Source organism: Periplaneta americana, chromosome 9 (genome assembly GCF_040183065.1).
Source record: "Periplaneta americana isolate PAMFEO1 chromosome 9, P.americana_PAMFEO1_priV1, whole genome shotgun sequence".
Taxonomy (NCBI): Eukaryota; Metazoa; Arthropoda; class Insecta; order Blattodea; family Blattidae; genus Periplaneta; species Periplaneta americana.
The window spans coordinates 64,855,349-64,877,636 of NC_091125.1; the positions used below are offsets into that span (position 1 = coordinate 64,855,349).

The window sequence follows — 22,288 nt, forward strand, 5'->3', positions numbered from 1 at the left end:
TATATATAATCATCCTTTATTAAGGTCGGACGATTTTTTTTAAATTTCTCTCATATTCTCTCTTGAAAAAAGCATGTCTGGGCTTTTCTTCTTTTTCTTTTTCTTCTTGTTATATTATATTATATTATATTATATTATATTATATTATATTATATTATATTATATTATATTATATTATATTATATTATATTATATTATATTATATTATATTATTATCCGTCAAGGATATCCTTTGTCACCGACACTTTTTAATTTATACATGGACGAAGTCATACGAATATGGCTGAATGAAATATCATTAGATTTTAAATTAAATTACATAAATTGTACTACAATTTTATTTGCTGATGATAAAGTGGTAATTAGCGAGAGTGAAAATGCTTTACAACAGGCAGTCTTCAAATTAGATTGAATTGCATCGAGTTTTAATATGAAAATATCGACCAATAAAACAATAGCGATGGCATTTATTGCATCTCAACCAATAAGAGTGAAATTGGTTATAGAGAACAAAATAATAGAACAAATCAACACTTTTACATACTTAGGTTGCTCAATAACATATGGCAAAAAATGTGAAATCGAGGAAAAATTAAATAAATTCAACTATATATCTGTGGATACTGTAGAACACTGGGTAAGAAAGTGAGAAAGGAAACAGTAATCAAATATTACAAAGTAATGGCAATTCCGTCCCTTCTATACGGCTGCGAATCTTGGGTTCTAAAGAAAAACGAAGAAAGAAGAATTGAAGCAGGTGAAATGAAATTTCTTAGATATGTTGCGGGTTATACACTATTGGACAAAAAAAGAAATGAAGATATTAGAAAAGAACTAAAAATAGATAGTATAATTCAACTTATTAAAGAATATCAACATAATTGGAAAGAACATGTAAACAGAATGCCAGCAACAAGTATAACGAGAGCAGCCATGAATTATAATGCATCAGGAAGGAGATCATTAGGAAGACCAGTAAAACGTTGGAGAGATCAATTTTAATGGAGGCGGAACAGGCCGAAAGGCCTAAACCTTGAAGAAGATGATGATGATGATTATATTATATTATATTATATTATATTATATTATATTATATTATATTATATTATATTATACCGCGAGATACATGGATTAAAGGAGTTAATAATGCTATGTCACAGAGAGAATTACCAAGACGGTGATTGGGAGGACAGAAGAAGATGGCAACTAGGATCCGGAAGGCGACCCTTCTCACTGTGAAGCCGGACATATATATATATAATATATATATATATATATATTCACTTCATGTAACAATGATTTCACGAGAAATCTGTTCCTTTTTTTTTAAATATAGAACAAACTGGAAGTAAACCTATTCGTAATGAAGAACCTACTAATAGGCTACTAGTGGTAATAGTGTAAGCGTTGCTGCATCTGTTATTAATGCGGGGGATGACATTCAACCTATAACTAGTGACCGCATAAGTGATAACAAATGGCAAAGTGGAAGAATATAAAGCATCCTATAGAATCAGTGATGGTAGGCCTATACTCGTAGCTCTGTTGTTTATTTTATTTATTTTATTGGGTTATTTTACGACGCTGTATCAACATCTAGGTTATTTAGCGTCTGAATGAAATGAAGGTGATAATGCCGGTGAAATGAGTCCGGGGCCAGCACCGAAAGTTACCCAGCATTTGCTCGTATTGGGTTGAGGGAAAACCCCGGAAAAAACCTCAACCAGGTAACTTGTCCAGACCGGGACACCTGGTTTCTCAGCCAGACGCGCTGACCGTTACTCCACAGATGTGGACGCTCTGTTGTTCACACAAGGATTTTAGGATCGTATTAACAACCTATACAGGGTGTTTAAAAAATACGGAGCATAATTTCAGGTATGTATTTCCCACATGTAGACAATCAAAATAATTCATTACAACATGTGTCCGGAAATGCTTCATTTCCGAGTTATGACCTTCACAACATTGAAATTCACCGTAACGTTTTTCTTTCCGCAGGTCGTTGTCATTACAGATGATGTTCAAAATGTCCACCTCCTGCTTGAATACAGACCTTACATCGATGTCTCATTGACCACACTGCTGCAAGAACCACTGACAGAACCTAACTCGTGCAGGGTAATCTGCTGGTGACAGGGCCTGTACACGTTGCAAATGATAAGGATACAATTGATACTCTTTCAACAGTCTCCAGACAGTCGTATGAGGAACATTGACTTGCAACGCTACCCTTCGTGTGATGATAGAAGGAGTCATGTTCACAGCCTCCAGAATCTCCTCCTGTACTTCTGGAGTTGTAGATCTTGGTCGTCCCCTTCCCAATCCAGGAGAGTTAAATTTCCCATACTCGCACAGACGGTAATGGAGACGTACAAATGTCTTCCGATCTGGACATTGTCGCTGTGGGTACCTCTCCTGGTACAAACGACGAGCCAGGGCAGCATTGCCGTCCGCCTTATCGTATATGAAGTGTATCTCTGCCAGCTCTTGATTTGAATACATGTCGCACAGTCTAACGCCTACACAACACTGAATGTAACCTTCTCCTCGGAATGAACTGTCAGAGTGCCCTCTTAATGTCTCCTTTGACGGCAACGACGTGCGGAAAGAAAAACGTTCCGGTGAATTTCAATGTTGTGAAGGCCATAACTCGGAAATAAAGCATTTCCGGACACATGTTGTAACGAACTATTTTGATTGTCTACATGTGGGAAATACAAACCTGAAATTATGCCCCCTATTTTTGAAACAGTCTGTATAACTGACATTTTGCTGTACTTTGGGTACAGGTACAGGTTTCACAGAACGTAATGGATGTTTACTTTTTTTTAGATCATAAGCCTAAATGTATACAGTGTATAATAGTGTTGTTTGTACACCTCATATATTATTAAAGTAATCTTCGAAAGGACCTTAAAATTCAAAATATATCAATAAAACTAAATTCATCATATTTCATGAGTTAAAGACGAACACAGTGGCATGAATAAAATTAATTTACATACACCTGTTCCATAAAATTTTAAAACCACATATTCTGTGAAATTAATGTAACTCTATTGGTTGTACACTTACTCTACGGACAGAGTGTAGTTACGTTTAGATGCATAGTAAACAAGCACGCAGTGTGTACAGGGTTGTCTTTCAGTGGAGGTCACTTGCTGTTAGTCTGTCATTGAGAATTGTGGACAATGGAGCGTCATAAGGAGCTCACAAGCAAACGTTCTGATGGGGGCAGATAAAAAAGTTAATTTTTTTCCTTCCACCATGTTAATAATGTCAAAAGCAGTGCTTATACAAATTTTGGTCACTCGACCGCAATTACGAGGCCGTCCAGAAAGTGATTTTCCCTGGGGCCGTTTATAGGAAAAAGCACAATTGCATGGAAATATTTCTTGAAACAGATACAGCATTTTTGTACTATTTGTCAACATACCCCCCCACTGGAATTGAGACATTTGCCATACCATGGGATCAATTTTTGTGTCGTAGAAGTCAGCCGCCTCAGACCGGAACCAGCGTTTGACTGCGTCTGCACCTCTCTCTGTCGATCCCATGATATGAGAAATGTCTCATTTCCGATGGAAAATATGTTGAAAAATAGCTCACAATTGCTGCATCCGTTCCAATAAAGTTGTCCAATGAAATTGTGTTTTTTTTTTTTTTGTTAGAGGCCCCTGGTGAACTTATTTTTTACGGCCCTCATAATTGCGGTCGAGTGGCCAAAATTTGTATAAGCACTTCTTTTGACATTATTAACATGGTGGAAGAAAAACATTTAACTTTTTTATCTGCCCCCATCAGAACGTTTGCTTCTCAGCTCCCATTTAAAGAAAGTTATTGTTCGCCTTGCTCTGAAGGCCTATTTCTGTAGGAAAAGAGGTAAAGTAGTGCATAAAACACATTGTATAGTACAACACATTGTAGAAAAATTTCGAAATCGTGGAACTTGGAATAATTTGGCAAGAAAAATCAAGCAAAAATTGCTAAATGCACGTGACGTGAGATTCATAGTTAATGAAGTTGTCAAAAATCCAAGAATAAATGTTCCACAAATTCGAGTCATGATTGAAGATTCTTCAGACACGAACATCAGTAATCAAACTATCCGACATGTGTTGTGGAAAAATGGTTACCATGGCAGAAGACACGAAAGAGGCCGTACATTAGTGAGACAAATCGAGCTCGAAAATTATACTTCGATAAAGAATATGTTGGTAAGGATGAGGAATTTGGAACAGGGTCAAACGTTAGGCGGATTGCACAAAAAATGGGGATGCCACTTGTGTATATGTTCCAACAAGACAATGACAATAGACGTACTGCTCAAATCAATAAGGATTTGCTCATATTGAACGTATCTAAGCAACTGCAAACATCTCCTCAATCACCAGACTTAAACCCCGTCGAATATTTGTTGTAAATTTTGAAACGGAGTGTGAGAAAGCGGAAGTGTACAACCATATTGGATTTAAAACATGTAGTGAGAGAAAAATGGGTCAAAATCAAACCAAAATAGTGTAAAAACTTGGTAAAATGAATGAGAAGGAGTTGCCAAGCAATAATAAAGCCGAAAGGTTATGCTACAAGATAACTGTTTTCCAAAAGTGCAAATAATCAAAGTGTACAAATAAGATTCTTGCTTAGAAATGGGATATGTTTTTATTTATTTTGTTTTGTTTAATGTATTCAGAATTTTGTATTTTATTTTTTGACTTTAATATGTTCCAAAGTTCATGTGTAATAATTCCCTCGTATGAAAAGAAATTAAATTGTATATTTTCATATGATAAATTAGCGTTTTATTTTGAAAATAGAACTGTACAAACAACACTGTTATATACTGTATGTAGATATTTGTCTTTTTATGCATTTTGGTGCATTCGTAAGCTAATGATAAGAATAGGTATTTGTGAATTACCATATTTTATTCCATCAGTGTGCATCTTCCCGCAAGGAAATCGTCTATATCCCCCTGTGATCGTCAATATAATGGTCTATATGGGTGTTGCTTAGTTTCACGTTCCATGATGCACCAAGGGCAAAGTCAGCAATTTTGTTACATTGCTCCTGTACGGAGACCCTTTGGTCAAATGGGAGCAATTGAAGAGCCAGGAGTTAATAAAATCATTTCTCTAGGCTTAATGAGGACGCAGACTTATTATTAATACGTAGACAAAGTATTTAAATAATTTCTTACCTAAAACCGCAGTGGTAATCTGCAGGAAGGTGCTTTTCGTCTTCTGAGAAACACTGCACATGAATACGCTTACGTAGGACTTGACTGTGGATGTTCACATCACTGGTAACAACGCGTTTTGAGCAGGAATATGCATGGCCTCGTTTCTTCGCTAATAGCTGAACATAAAGGAAGAGATATTTTGAAGCAACAATAAAACTTATGCGATAGCGCGGTTCAAAAGTAAAATATTACTGATAGACAGCTAGAAACTTAGTAAAAAATTAACGGAAAAAATTGTCCTGTTCGAGAATTAGCAGCTGCTTTCGAACTCAGAAAGGAAATTTATTATTTGTTTCAGTGTTTATCCGGCCTTCTGTACTTTTACCATGTGATAACAACAGTTTTTTTTTTTTCGGAGAAACTGCACCTAGTGTCCCGCAATAAATTTTTCAAAGTCCAATAATGTGACACTGCGCATGCGCAAGACACAGACAAGTAAAGGAGCTACCACACCATAGATAAAAATAGTGCAGTAACAGTAACATGTACTTAAACCGTTTTAGCAGGTACATTTCGCAATAGCTCAGGCTCAACATAACAAATGGCGGCAGTTATATTGCATCGTTTAGAGCCGTTTTCTCCAAAGTAAGTTAAACTTGGGATAAATTAAACTCGTTCAACTTTACTATTCAGTTTACACATGCTTCCATTTCCTCCATAAATTTCTGGCAGACAGAGATTGGACTGAGAGCACACAGAGTGGACTGAGAAGACACAGAGTGGACTGAGGACAGAGAGTATAGTGACAGGAAAGCGATTTAACTCGGAGCACATGGAGTTGACTGAGAAGAGAAAGAGTGGAATGAGAGGACAGAGAGTGAACTTTTTCTGTAATTTTTTATACCTTTAGTGATTAATTATATATTTTCGGGGCTCCAACTCGGCCTTAATTGGTTCCTATGTTTGCGATTCCATAGATGAACCGTCCCTACTACAAACACAATCTTTGTAATAAGACATCAGTCTTTTATGCTCTTTGCGCGTCTTGTACTCTCTGCTCGGCCTGAAATGGGTTTTTATCGAGAGGAAGATGGGCATAAGTAACAACTTTCGTTACAGTGGAGGCAGGTGAGTTAAGGTTAGTAGCGCAAAAAGCGCTAGAAATATGTCGGCACTCCTTCAGATGTTACAGCATAGTGGGACAAATACTGCAGTTGAGCCGTTTTTTCGTGTGTTTTATGCAATGCCTCTTTTAAACAACGCCTTTATATTTCGAATTTAAAAACTTGTGTAAAAAATAAGTCTACAGTTACCTAATTTTTATATCAGCTTGAAATATTAATAGGTATGGAAAATTGTAAATTGAAGTACCAGTATACTTTGAAACATATTTATTAGAATTCATTTAGTTTTATTTCAAACTAGCCATACCGTGCGCTTCGCTGCACTTCTTAGAAATAAATATAAAGTAATTACATAATTAAAATAGGACATTTGGTCCAGGGAACATCCGTGTTTCAGAGAAGAATAAATCGTTTAATATGTTACTTAATTCAACTTGTATTTAAATATTTAAAATACGATCATTTTGGTCATTTGCTGCAAGAAAAATTCCTTTAACATGTTTCTTAATTGTTGTTATATGAAAATAATGAGTGATGACTATGTGGAAAAAAATTGTATGTAGCTGAAGCCTTGCTCTATTTAACTGTGTTATTATACTCTGTGTTTCTGTTGTACAGTAGTTCCCATGAAAATAAATAGGAGGCATTACTTTCGGAACGAACCACCTATAGAGGATTCCACTTTAAGAAATTAGCATTAAACATATGAAGGCTATTTGTAAGTACTTTTCTTGAGAACTGGGAATTAATTAGTTTTATTTAATTCATAAAACATAATTTCATTGAGAACTAGATCGATTTTGTATGCTAAAATTGTGTTACATCTCTAAAATTATCATATATTTAATTTGCGAATAACGAGGTAACAGCCAAATTGATGGAATAGTCTTTCTCTCTCTTGCCGAACATATCCGCTGAAAAACTTAAGAGACAAGTAAGAGTGGTACAGTTGAGGCTAAGATTTCACACTGTTAAAACACGAACATTGCACTTATTTGAAGAACTACACAAAATTTAACTGTCAGCAAAACAACAAAGGCATTAGGTATGTATGTTTGGTTCTTGTTTGAGTATAGTGTGAAGTTAATAACGGAAAAAGTGTGCTGTACATAATCCTAAATTTTTAATATAAGTACCTCTTAAAATTTAAAAAAACGGAAAAAATGTGCTGTACATAAACTTAATTTTGTATTATAAGCGCTCCGTAACATTTAATAACTGAAAGCGTGTGCTGCAAATAATCTTGGGCCGTATTCATAGATATTTTTAGCGCGGGCTTTCGGTGGATTATCAGCGTTTTTCGTATTCATAAACCAGTGTTAGCGATAGGATATGATTTGAATACTGTACTAGTAACCAGTGGATAGCCGGGGCTAGCTTAATACGCTCGTAGCGCGTGCTGCGAAATGTCTATGAATACCACCCCTTAAGTCTGTAATATAAGCACTTCTTAACCCAATAAAATAACAGTTTTGTTACTTACATACTTACAAATGGCTTTTAAGGAACCCCCAGGTTCATTGACGCCCTCACATAAGCCCGTCATCGGTCCCTATCCTGTGCAAGATTAATCCAGTCTCTATCATCATATCCCACCTCCCTCAAATCCATTTTAATATTATCCTCCCATCTACGTCTCTGCCTCCCCAAAGGTCTTCTTCCCTCCGGTCTCTCAACTAACACTCTATATGCATTTCTGGATTCGCCCATACGTGCTACATGCCCTGCCCATCTCAAACGTCTGGATTTAATGTTCCTAATTATGTTAGGTGAAAAAAACAATGCGTGCAGTTCTGCGTTGTGTAACTTTCTCCAACAGTTTTATTATTATTATTATTATTATTATTATTATTATTATTATTATTATTATTATTATTATTATTCAAATACTACTTGGGATACAATATAAGCAGTAACATGAGGAGCTGTCAAGAAGTTAAAAGAAGAATACCAATGGCAAAGGAAACTTTTAATAGAAAAAGGACCACTGGAGAAAGAACTAAGGAAGAGACTAGTGAAGTGCTTTGTATGGAGTATAGCACTGTATGGGGCAGAAACACGGACATTATGACGAAGTGAAGAAAAGCGAATAGAAGCATTTGAAATATGGATATGGAGAAGAATGGAACGTGTAAAGTGGACAAAGTAAGAAACGAGGCTGGAAAAAGTGGATGAAGAAAGAATGATGCTAAAACTGATCAGAAAGAGGAAAAGGAATTGGCTGGGTCACTGGTTGAGAAGAAACTGCCCACTGAAGGATGCACTGGAAGGAATGGTGAACGGGAGAAGAGTTCGAGGCAGAAGAAGATATCAGATTATAGACGACATTAAGATATATGGATCATATGCGGAGACAAAGAGGGAGGCAGAAAATAGGGAAGACTGGAGAATGCTGGGTTTGCAGTGAAATACTCGTCCTAGGGCAGAACATAATGAATGAATTATTATTAATATTATTATTATTATTATTATTATTATTATTATTATTATTATTACTGTTATTTGTAATTGATGTAACGTTTTAGGTCCCTAAAACTATATTTTAATGCCTACTTTCGATCATTATGGAGCCTAGTTGAGGTGTCTTAAAGTTCATGGGCTAAATATCCGAAGTCTAGTTATAATGTATATAAAATATAATGTATGTTTTTGCAGGCATCATTATGGCATTAATAGGTATTTTTATCACTTCAACGGACTCAACGTACCTATCTTGTGCGATAAACTTGCTTGAACGCTGTACGTATTAGGAAGAGAGTGAGATAGAGATACTATACCTCATTCGTTCTACTAACGGAGGCATCTTGCGGCAACAGCGTATTAGACAAGACCCATAAGACCAATCCTTTTTTCTTAAGGTGGAATACTCTATATCAGCAGAAAAAAATATTAATTTTAGTAGCAATGGAAATAGCAACAGAAGCAATACTATAAGTAGCTCTAGTGGTTGCAACAATGAAACATTTACAGTACCAGAAGCAATAGTCATAGGGGAACTGGGCCTAAAATTACATACCTTAAGGAAATCTTGAAAAAATATGTATTCTTACCAAATTTGTTTTGGTCAATTATATATAACTGATACTGCAACATAACACATATATTAAGATCAACAGAAAGTGGAAAATACTGACAATTTTTAACTGAAAGGTATGTTTGAAAATAGACAAACTATGTCGTTTTAGCCAGGTTACTAGGATAAAATGACACACTTAAGTTAATTTTTACATAGTTAAAAAATTTGTTCTCTTAGATACACTTGCACATTCATTGTGTGCCCATGAGAAACGTTTCTTGCACTGTAGCTATGTGTCTTCTGGTTCATATTGGCTGTAAAATTCATTGCAGTAGAGACAAGGTGCATCGTTCTCAACATCACCATCGAAGTCACTCTCTTCATCTTGGTCCCCGTTGCTTAGATCAAACTGAAGCTGTGTTTTTCCTCTGTTTGCTGAACGCCTTTCTTCTCCAGCTCTTCTTTCAACTTGCTTTAATTTTAATTGGTTAATAAAAGAGCTGTTCGATTTGGGACCCTTCATGTGTTCTCTTCCTTCTCGCCACAAATCTAGTGCCAGAGGGAATCGGGGAGATCTCTTCCTGTGTCACATGAGGTGAAGGCCTCGTTTGTGACGTTTCCGCTGCTGGATCAGTTGTTGGTGATGGCTCTATCATATGTTCTTTTGCGTTTTTTTGTTGTTGAACTGCTCTTCTGTATTGCACCCTTTGGCCCGTCTGTAGGGACTGCATTCGTTAGAGGTCTGTCTGTGGGCGCTGTAGGACTAAATAAGTGATCAGGAAATATGCCCGAATTGAGTGGACAAATTCCTGTTGAAGACAATCCACCCAATGCATTGGTGATGGTTGCAGCTTTTCCATAGACTTCAGAAAATAAGTCCGCAATTTGAAACTGTGTAATCACCCATCCAGGATGGTTCTTCAGCCACTTTGTAACGGCCTGATCACATGTTTTCAAAGGCCCGAAGAAAGAGATATCAAGTGGCTGGAGTCGGTGGGTGCAGTGACGAGGGAAGGCTAACATGACATGTAATCACTGTTGCCAACTTCTGTGCACTATAGAGCTGTAAATCCAAACTCATCTGACAGTGTTTTCACAGAAGCGCTTTTTGGTGAAGTAGGTGCAAGTAAACTTCAGACTCGCAAGCCTAGCTCATTCATAAGAAGATAAATCAGAGTAATAAAATTCAGTGCATAGACTATAAATATTGAAAATATATTTATTTTAGAAACTTTAGGGTTTTATATATTTTAAAGAAATCCCACTTGGGTAAAATGACATACTATAAATATTGAAAATATATTTATTTTAGAAACTTTAGGGTTTTATATATTTTAAAGAAATCCCACTTGGGTAAAATGACATACTATGTCATTTTACCCGGAATGAAGAAGAATAAGAAGTAGTGTTAATACGACCTAACCTCTTTATAAATTTGGATATTGTAATGCTTTTTATAGAGGGGAAATATTCATGTTTTCGGTCATGAACATTATTTCACTAATATCTGAAGCTTAAAAGGACAAAAAATGCATAACATACCTCAACAATATTATATCGTCTTGCACTTTTTTCCTTTAGCTGCACCTGCTTCACCAAAAAGCGCCTTTGCTTGCTAAAACTTGGATGTAACCACTGTTTCCAGCTTCTGTGCACTATAGAGCTGTAAATTCAAACTCAGCTTACAGTGTTTTCACAAAACACATAGTATGTCATTTTACCCAAGTATGTCATTTTAGGCCTAACTCCCCTAATATTAGCAGTAGAAGTAGCTATAGGAACAGTAGCATTACTAGTAGCTATAGGAACAGTAGCAATGACCATAGTAATAGAAGGAGTAATAATAATAATAATAATAATAATAATAATAATAATAATAACAGGAGAAGGAGGTCTAATAGTGCCGTACTATTAGCAATAGTAACAGTAGTAGTAGTAGTAGCGGTAATATTGGTAGTATTAGTATCAGTACAAATAGTGACAGTAGCGATAGTAGCAGTAACATAAATAGTGGCAATAGTTAAAGCAGTCACAGTATTATACCAGAATTAAAAAAGGCAATTATATTTAATCTACAAGATAAAACAAAGAAATGATAAAATTTTACGTAGCAACAAAATTTATCTTTATGGTTGAATGTCAGATCCTGTTCATGCTCATGAAAGTTACTTTACAGTAGCTTTAGATAGTGCATAGAACAATTGACGCTGAAATAGACTATGTAAATGCTACTTACTGCCTTATCAGTCGGCAATGAATGGCGGAATAAAAGACAACTGCTAGGACAATTTTTAGGTATTACTGAATGTGTTTTCATATTGAGGCAGAAGGATTCGGAGATATTCAATAGGAAAACAAAGTTCTTTTCACTACGAAACTACCGCTAGTTTGACAATTACACGTGTTGCAGTTAGTGTTGCATGTAATTTTATGTAAGAACATTGCCAAAGGAAAGCATTAGAAACCTCTAAAGGAAACCACAAATAATTATTTTATTACCATCATCATCATTATTAGGATTTTACAGCTGTCGCTGGCGATGGTGGAAATCATAACTGATGAACTGAAGATCGATATAATTTGTATGACATACAGATGAAGGATCCGATGAATGTTTATAAATTATATATAAATAAGTGTGTTTCATACAGCATACAAATTTTCTCCATGATTCAAATAGTAATATTTTTGGCTAAAATTCTATTGGAACTCGTGTTCGATTTCAGACATGGATCTATCTCTCGTACGATTTGGTTGTGTTATTTTTACGAAATTAAATAAGTCATCATGATTATTACATTTTTATTGGAAAGAAATAAATATGTAATTAGTGGTAGAACATGCACGTCCGGTTTAAATAAGAGAAAAAAGAGAATATCTTATAATAATTATTTTAAATTAATAAATATTTTGAGTACAAGCCAGAATATATTTTTAATTAAGGATCAATCCATGGTTACGGGTGTGACATCTGCAGCAATAAACGTGGATGAAAATCTGTGGCTGCATGTATTTCCAAATTTTCCAAAATGGGGATTAGGACAATTAAAGTTTCACTTTGGACCCGTGAGAAAATATTTGAAATTCATTTGTTATAAACGTCAGAATAAAATTAATATGTAATGGTTACGGGTGTGACATGAAAAGGATATGGAAATTTGACTCCTCACACTCCCTGTCAGATTCCTGTGAATCTATTTAGTTTTCAGGCAGAATAATATTTTTGTGTGTACTTAAGGCACCAACAATCAATAATATGGGACAATAATATCTTTATATAAGTTGTGGAATGAAATATTAATTTGGAAAGTTATGGTTACGGCTGTGATAGATGGTTACCGGTGTGACCTGGGCAATAATAAATTGATACATTTTGACTGTTATTGAATTTTATTATTCCTATTGACTAATACAATAATACATACAGACTATAACTGATGAACAACATGAAGTTGTTACAGATTATTATAAATGAACTCCTCATTTCTGAAAATTAGGCTATTTGTAACTCATATTATTTCTACTATCTAACATTCTTAGTTTTAGGAGTTCTGCTTTCTGGAGTCCCATGACATTTTCTCGGCGTATATCCACACTTTTCCCTGTTTCTTTAGATATTTAAACGGAAGAAATTCATTATCAGTGCTGGCAATCTGAGCCTTACATTTCTCCCTTTTTCTCCTTGAATCATCTAAATCTGTGCGTTAACATCCATGCACACATTTTTCTCTTTCATATGTTGTTTTGTTTGGCTACAATTGAGATTAGTTGATCCGATTACATCTTCGATTCTTATCTCGTTGTCTTTCCTTAGTATCATCTCCTCTTCTGCTAACAACGCCATATCATCAGCAAATCTTACATACTTTATTATTCTTCCTCCTACTATCACTCCTCCCATGTTCTGAAAACAGTTCTTCATTAAATCCTCCAAGTAGATGTTGAACAGGGTAGGTGATAAAGGGCATCCTTGATGTAGTCCTCTCCCAATTTCACTTCCTTCTGACATTTCTTCTCCTATCCTGACTTTAACACGTTGTTTCGTATAAAGGTTACTGAAAGGCCTCTTCTCTTTCCAATGTAAGCCAATTTTCTTTATGGTCCTCATCAGTTTATTCCAATCCTCTCTGTCAAACAGCTTTTCTATTTCCACAAATACTACATACAATTCTTTATTCTTCCCTAGATATCTTTTGCCGATTATAGAATGTAAACGTCGATCCAGTATTTGCAGAAGAATCTTCGCCGAGTGTGATATCAGGCTAATAGTCCTGAACTCGTTACATTTCTTGGCATTATTTTTCTTCGGTATTGGAAGCAATACAGTGTCCGTAAAATCTTCAGGCCAGTCGCCTCTCTCATATATTTTGTTCCATAATAATATACACCTAATTTCCTTCTTGTCTTCACCCACACATTTCACTAATTTAATGGGAATTTTATTCACTCCTGTTGCTATCCCGTTCTTCATTTCCCTAAAAGCTAGTTCAACTTCTTCCCTTAAAATAGAAAATCCTTTCACCACAATGAATCTGATAAGGAATTTTCTACATCCGATAATTAAAGTGAATAACTTCTCTGTCCTTCAAAAGGAAAATCAGTTTAACGTAAGATACCGAGAAGTTTAATTGAAATTGAATCAGAAGATGCAAAAAGGTGATATGTGACAAAAAAATATTACAGGAGACAATAAAAATTTTGTAATTCCTGCAAATTCATGTTTTGTACATATATATAAAATTAAGTTACCTGTGAAAGTCTACATATTTTGATTTTACAAAATCTGAAATCTGTGTGTTCTTGGATTAGGAAATAAAAAATAAATGATTCACATGTCACTTTTTGCAAATTATTACTTTCCTGAGCTTCCGTTAGACAGCTTTCTTATCGCTAATTATAATTGAGTACTATTTTATATTAAATTGCATACATTACAGTTATATTTTGGATTTACATGATTTTCTTACTAGGTCTTTAGTGTTTTCTTCTTCTTTATTCACTGCCACTTATGTCAGAATGTTGTTCTCTTCCTTTTGTTGTTAGAGGTCATTGTAAAAGCTCACTATAAAGTTTATAATGATCGGGGTCATATTTTAACATCTTTATTATATCACACATTGTTTTCTCGTGAATTTAAATATTTCCAATGTATACATGTTCAGTTGGAAGCCTGATAAGAAATTGGTTGTTATTTATAAAAATTGTGGATATTATTGGGAATGAAATAAGTTTAATACAATTTATGTGTTATATGATTAATGATTATTTTCTTTTAGTCTTCATTGAATATATATAATGTATATGCAAGTATTTACAATAGAATTACTGTGTTCCATTTGAATTGTTTTGTTGGAGAGTCGTTAGCATGGGCCTATGATGAGATAAATATCATTCATGCAAGAAAATAAGTCTACCCCTCTAGCAAACACCATATCAGTGAAAGAGTCTTATCTGTTACTAAGCAAATAGCGTCAGAATAGTGTGACGTACTCATTCCGTCGTTGAGCAAGTGACGTCAGTTATTGAATTTTTCGTAACATGTTTTCCAATATAATTGACTCTCGAGTATAGAAGTTTAATGTTAAAATCCGTCTTAAGTACAGGTAAATATCTGCTGGAAACGCCATTGTCCTCATATTTATCGTTACTATCAACATAGACAGTCCTGCGCTGTGGAGGCATAGTCTAAACCTCTACATGTTTTTCGAATAGAGTCACGAAATGAGTGTGGTTCGAGTCTTCATGGAGGAAAATTTTAATCTGGAATTCGGCAGTGTATTGGCCCGATACACACCCAGCATCGTGATGAATTTTAGAGCTACAGTAGCTATAGTGAAATCCGGACGCGAAAGCCAGCTATAACGGCTGAAGGGATCATTGTGTTAAAACGTTACAGTCGTGCTGATCGGATGATCGTTCGCCTCTGCTGGGACATGTAGACAAGAGGCCAGCAGCTGCCTGGTAGGAATTTGCCTCAGTTTTTATGGCCTATCGCGCTATTATTTATGAAATTGATCATAATTGAACTTCCATATTCGTATATGGTCGACAAAATTTTGCCTCAAGCTATTAGGGATAGAGTCCTTTCACGTGCCGTAAATGTACGACACAGGACCAAAGATTAAATTTTTTCCCTGCGGAAGCCATGCTAAAATTTTTATCGCTTTTTTTTTTTTTTAGTTTACCGCCCTTGGAAGTAATTGAGTTCTAAATACTTCGTTTCAAAGGCTGTAACTACCAGAGACCGAGATAAACTCACTTTTGTTTATTTCGAAATACTGCATTTAAATTCTTCGCCTTAAAAAATACCAATATCAAACATCCTTGAGGTTCCTTTATATATCGCATTTTAATATCATTTCTCTTCTCTTCTTATCTTCTCTTCTCTTACCCTGCTTTAACTTTCTTTTTATTGCCCTCTCCTCTCCTCTCCTCTCTCCTCTCCTCTCCTCTCCTCCATTCTTTATTGTGTTTTATCGTTTCCAGCATTTCTTTTCCAGTTCATCCCTTAACATCGTTGCTCTCCTATCTCGCCTTGCCCTAACCTCTCGCGGCTCTCTCCTTACTTCCTCTTCTCTTATATTCTCTCTTACTCGCTTCTCTCCAGCATTTCTTTTCCAGTTCATCCCTTAACATCGTTGTTCTCCTATCTCGCCTTGCCCTAACCTCTCGCGGCTCTCTCCTTACTTCCTCTTCTCTTTCATCTCTTCTCTTATATTCTCTCTTACTCGCTTCTCTCCAGCATTTCTTTTCCAGTTCATCCCTTAACATCGTTGCTCTCCTATCTCGCCTTGCCCTAACCTCTCGCGGCTCTCTCCTTACTTCCTCTTCTCTTTCATCTCTTCTCCTCTATCCTCTCTGTAACACACTTCGCGCAGATCGCTGCGAGCCCTCTAACTAGCGTGGGATTCCCGATTTGTATTCACATCCCCAGTGGCGCAATCGGTTAGCGCACGGTACTTATAGGACAGTGATCGAGCTATGCCGGGGTTGTGAGTTCGAGCCTCACCTGGGGAAGTCTTTTATATGAGCATTTGTGTTTGAAAACATTCATAAACAAATAACTCTCTTTCTTGTTTAAAATCTACTTATGCATTATCGTAACATTATTAATGAATATAAATAAAAACACGTAATTATCGTAGCACTTTTATTTATTCTATATTCACTGTTTTATATCCAATAACGAAATGTCCACTTTTTAAAATTCACAGTAGACTTACTTATGTTCACTTTCTTTTGTCCACATGTATAATGTCGATAAGCATGTGAGTCCACTTATTGCTATGCTCAGAGATCTAAATCTACTGAAATACAATAATTTTATGTCCATAAAACACCCATATTTTATTTAATAAAGATTCAATACTTTTCTGCCAGACATTCATTCATTCATTCATTCATAGTTTTCTGCCCAAGAGCCGACCTTTCATTGCGAACCCAGCATTCTCCAATCTTTCCTATTTTCTGCCTTCCTCTTTGTCTCCGCATATGATCCACAAATCTTAATGTTGTCTATCATCTGATAGCTTCTTCTGCCCCGAACTCTTCTCCCGTTCACCATTTCTTCCTTGAGCAGCAGGCTACAACGTGTGCATAATGCGTGCGTCCGTTATATTTGCAATATTCGTAAGAATGATCATGTTTCCCCGTCTTTCCAAACTCTGTCTTGGCTAAGGCTGTGATCGACGAGCACTGCATTCCCTTATTCTCTTATTTCAAATTCTGCTCACCGCTACCCCAGTGTACTTGGCTTCTCATTTTCAAAATTTATCCGCATATCATCAGTTAAGTACCAGGTCTCATCATAACAATTTACTCATACTTTACCATAAGACAACTTTATATTTTTCATCCTATACAGTTTCAGTGGCTAGAAATTGGAACTCGCTTCCGAGTGATGTAAGGGGTTGTTGGACAATAACTTAATTTAGGCCCTAGGTAGAATTACATAAATTCCTGCTTAACAGATTAATTACTGAGTAATATTTGTTACAATGAAACTAACATCTGTCTATTCTTATTTTTAGGTCTACTATTAATTTCTCTAAATAGAATACAAAATCTCTAATGGCAAAATCTCATTATATTAATATTATTCTCATTATATAAATATATTTTAGATGTATATATTTTGCTCCCTAACATAGTTCTAGTAAACGTCTATTAAACTAATTTTAAAAATCTAACCAACTAGCTATCTCAACTTAATTATAATTTTTTACATATTGCATATAGACTGAATTGAATTACTTTAGCTCATAAATTAAGTTGCTTATTATTTTTTTGTATAGGTTTTATCTCAAATTAAATAAAAATGCACTATTCGTTACAACTTAACTGAAGAATATTGCTGGAGAATCTTCAGTGTATTGTTAATATGCATAATTTAAATATGTACATCGTTATTGTATTGATTAAGGCTGGTTGAGTGAAAGAGAAGGCCTTATGGCTTTAACTCTGCCAGCGAAAATAAAACATTCTATTCTATTCTTTCTAGTGCAGTAGGCAGTTTCTTCTCAGCCAGTGACCCAACCAATTCCTTTTCCTCTTCCTCATCATTTTAATCACCATTCTTTCTTCACCTACTCTTTCCAACATATGAGTAGCTTCATTTCTTATTCTGTCTGTCCATTTCACACGCTCCATTCTTCTCCATATCCACATTTCAAATGCTTCTCTTCACTTCATCGTAATGCCAATGTTTCTGCTCTATACAATGCCACACTCCATACAATGCACTTCACCAGTCTCTTCCATAGTCCTTTTTCAAGAGGTCCGCAGGAGATGTTTCTTTTTAGATTAAAAGCTTCGTTAGTCATTGCTATCCTCAATTTGACTTCCTGACAGCAGCTCATGTTATTGCTTGTAGTACATCCCAAGTATTTGAAGCTGCCATGGTCTAGTACAGGGCTGGACACCAAGACCCTATTCTACTCTCTCACGGGGAGCCATATGACTTCTCTTCAACCCCTTTCTTCCCCACTGAACACCACTCAGCGTTGATGCCATGACGGATGAATATTAAGCGTCCCCGTTTAGAGTTTGGATTCGCTCCCGATGCCCAGCCCTGGTCTAATAAATTAAGGGGCGTGGGACCCAGAAGATCTGAATTCATCCCTCACAATATTATTCGATGAAATACTGGAGAGCGAAAAGATACCGCACCTGTGAACGACAAACACAATTCTGCAGTGCTCGGGAAAAGTGACATAAGTCAGTTTCCACAAATCTTTTTTGATAATTTATTCACAACTCACACTGGTTTATGTCGATTTGATTTTTTCCTGTATGAATTATTGTAATGGGAGGAATACTTATGTATTTTTTTCCAAGCGAGCAGATGTTCCGTAAGTTGTCAATAAATTATCAAAAAAGGTTTGTGGAAACTGACTTGTGTCAGTTTTCCCAAGCACTGCAGAATTATACTACTCCACAGAAAAGGCGCGAAAGACGGTTTGAACAACTGTAAATCTATAAGTTTTAAGCAAACCTATATACCTAAGCGTTCCTGAAAATAATTACAAACAGATTAGCAGAAACCTTAGATCAAAATCAACCAATTGAAGACGCAGGATTCGGATCCAGGATACAGCACAATCTATCACATCTAAACTGGGATTCAAGTTATGGAAGATGTACACGAACTAGCTTCACCTTGCTTTCGTGGAGTACAGAAATTCCTTCGATTCCGTGGAACATGTGAAGCTAATGCAGGCACTGAAGAACCAAGATATCAAAAATGAATACATTAGGAACCTGAGTAAAATTTACGAGCAAAACTCAGACGAGACAAAAAAAAAAAAACAATAAATTCAAACTAGAAAGGGGAGTCAAGCAAGGGTACCTTTGTTGGCAGAGAAGGTTTAGAGCAATAGGAATTCATAATGTCAAAGCACTGATATACCACTTCTATGAACTCCCATGTTCTCTGTTAATAGTTTATCCGGTCCTGGTTTATAGTCTATTGTTTAAAAGCAGTATCTGTGGAGTGTGACAATAGCTGTGCTGCTAATTGTACATGTTGTCTTTTGGTTCTTTCTCACTGTACATTATTTGGCATTAATTTCTACAAAAAAAAAAAAAATTGAGTTGATTTCAGAGTTGGCTTGTTTAAACTAATTACTCCACTGAAGCACTGGTAACTCTTTATCCAGAATTTAGCCATTATTCAAGAACCAGGTCCGAATTAATGTTAGTAGTCTAAGCGTGATGCATCAGCAGGAAAGTACATAGGCTTTTCAGAAAGTACATAAGCTGTTCAGTTTAAAATCTACTTATGCATTATCATAAGAAGAACAGTTCAACCCTCACGATGGTCTAGTGGCTAGTTCGTTGGACTTATTATCCTGTAGGCTCGGGTTCGATTCACGGTGTATCCCGATTTATAAGTTTTGTTGGGTATGCTCGTCCAGGTAACACAGGGGTTTTCTCCTAGAGCTCCGGTTCCTCTGTGGCATTCTAACAAATTCCATCATCTCATCTCATCTCATCTCATCTCATCTCATCTCATCTCATCTCATCTCATCTCATCTCATCTCATCTCATCTCATCTCATCTCATCTCATCTCATCTCATCGCGGGTGTAGCGTAGACTAGCCTCCTATGGCGCACCCTAGGCAACGACTCTGTCGGTAAATTGATCTAGGCCAGGCTCCGCCAGGTCGAGTCAAGATCGCGAGAGGGCATACAGGCCTGCTTACGGCTTCCACTGCGGGCAGTACAATTGTACACTGCAGTCTATCAGTGGTGGAACCTACCGAGGTCGCTTGGGGGCACCGGTGCACTGCATTTTGCACGAAGAATATTTATGTGCTAAAACATGAACCTTAGCAATGTAATGGATGTTGTACGAACAATTAATTTCATAAGGTCTAAAGGACTTAATCACATGGAGTTCAGGGCACTACTTGATGATATTAACAGTGAGTTTGGGGATTTACTCTACCATACCGAGGTAAGGTGGTTAAGTCGAGAAAAAGTTCTGGAACGTTTTCTTCCACTTAGGAATGAGATTGCGTTATTTATGGATGTACATGGGAAACTTGTTAGAAGCCTTGAAAGAATATATAAGAATAATGCAACAATTGTGCGAAGACTTCGACGTAGATTTCAGGATATGAGAGAACTTGAACAACAATTTAAGATATTTGCAACACCCTTTTCAATGAGTGTCCTGGATATTCCTGCTGAACCACAATTAAAAATACTTGATTTACAAAGCGATATTGAGCTAAAGGATAAGTATCAAAACAGAAAAATTATTAACCATTTCTATACTTGTTTCCACGAGAAAGATTTCCTAAACTGCACAATCTCGCAGCAAGAACGTTGTGCATGTTTGGGACAACCTACGTATGCGAAACACTGTTTCCTTTAATGAAGTTTACAAAGTCACGTCACAGAAGCCAACTAAATGATGAACACTGAAAGCATGTTTGCGATTGGCTGGTACTAAAACAAAAGCCCCGCGAATTGAAAAGCTGCTTACTAAGAAAAAACTGCAAAAATCGCCGCGGATCTCTGATATATAAGAAAAAGTATTGTATTTAAATAATAACATTTGTACTCTTGTTTTATTTTGTTAATTGAATTTTATTGTATAGCAATGAGAAGAAGATAAACAGTGAACAGTTTTGTTTCGTAGTATGTTAATCTGTGTAAAAGTGTATATTTTCTTTTGTTTCATTATTGTGCAAACATGCAAAAATTTATTTCGTATATAGTTAACTGTACCAAATTATGCAGAGTAGTATTTTGAGTATAGTGCATTTAACAGTGAAAGTGTACTTCAATTAAAAGCTGAAATTAATTTATATTCTTATCACAAATTTGCTTCACATAGAGTACAAGTTCTTAGCTCCGCCACTGTGGAAGCAGCTACCCTTGCCCGCAGCCGTACGTCAGGGCTTGAGGGTTTGTACGTAGGCCCGAGAGTGTAGTCACTTGACGCTCCCTGATCTAGGCTAAACAACTGGCTTCATATGGGTGAATGACGAATAGTCAAGTACCCGCCATTAGTAAAAATAGAGCAGTTCATAGAAACAGACGGCTCCCTCCAAAGACCTATGTTGCTTCCATCACGGTCATACACAAGCTACCACATTGTATTACTCGACCGAGACCAGTGGAGCCCTGCAGCCCTGAGCGCCACTTGTACTTTTCCTGCGATCGTATAGCGTCATCGCTATAGTTCACATTACGCCCGCGTCCTCGGTCGAGTAATACCCGTTGTTCTGTAACTCAATAATAAGTTTGTATAGAGTATTCTTGATCGTTTTAGGCTGATTCCATTTCGAAAACAGCCCTCTAGCCACAATGAATTGTATATTATGAATGAGGGTCCACAACCTCATCCTGTTTTTGATTATACTGTATTCATATATAGACAAGACTCTCATTTCATCATAAGATAACAATTCCTTTTTCAAATTTGGTCGTACTGTGACCCATAACTCGCATCGTATAAATGATATCTGGAGAATACCCGATTTCAAATTTTAGTTATAAGCCCATCTTTGAAGAGAAGATAGTATATTCCTGCTAATGAATAATGTAATTTTTGCCTGAGATAAATGTAATATCTCTCTCTGAAGGTAAATGCTGAAGAAATATCGTCTGATGTCTATTTAACATGCTTCTTTTATCAATCATATCTAATTGGCCTTTACTTAGCACCCCTGAAAATGTGATTTTGATTTGTTCGTTCAATGTTAGCTAACGTGTATTTTGTACTTTAGCTTCTAATACTTTAATTTTTCTTCCTCAATTGGTGAATTTGTTTTTGGTATCCAATACGGTAATTTTTTCTCTATATCCAAACATTGCTGTTTTAGCTCTCTATTTTTAAAACCATGTTGTATTTCTGAGTACCATTTCATACTTTCTTCCTGCTGAGTTTCTGATTGTGTTTCTGATTCACCTACTAATTTTTTTCGTTCTCTTCTCTTGCTATATTTTAAG

General features: G+C 36.0%; 1 protein-coding gene and 1 non-coding gene across 2 annotated transcripts in view; one reads left to right on the top strand and one right to left on the bottom strand.

Annotated features, from left to right (window-relative positions):
- Window positions 1–22,288, bottom strand: part of LOC138705592 (facilitated trehalose transporter Tret1-like) — a 31,511-nt gene that overhangs the window by 4,272 nt on the left and 4,951 nt on the right. Inside the window, exon 2 of the mRNA XM_069834194.1 lies at window positions 5,204–5,361. Within this exon, the coding sequence (XP_069690295.1) occupies window positions 5,204–5,361 (158 nt within the window). The remainder of the gene's footprint in view (window positions 1–5,203; window positions 5,362–22,288) is intronic.
- TRNAI-UAU (transfer RNA isoleucine (anticodon UAU)) lies at window positions 16,253–16,342 on the top strand. The gene is given in 2 exon segments: window positions 16,253–16,290; window positions 16,307–16,342. It is a non-coding gene; the product is annotated as a tRNA-Ile (tRNA).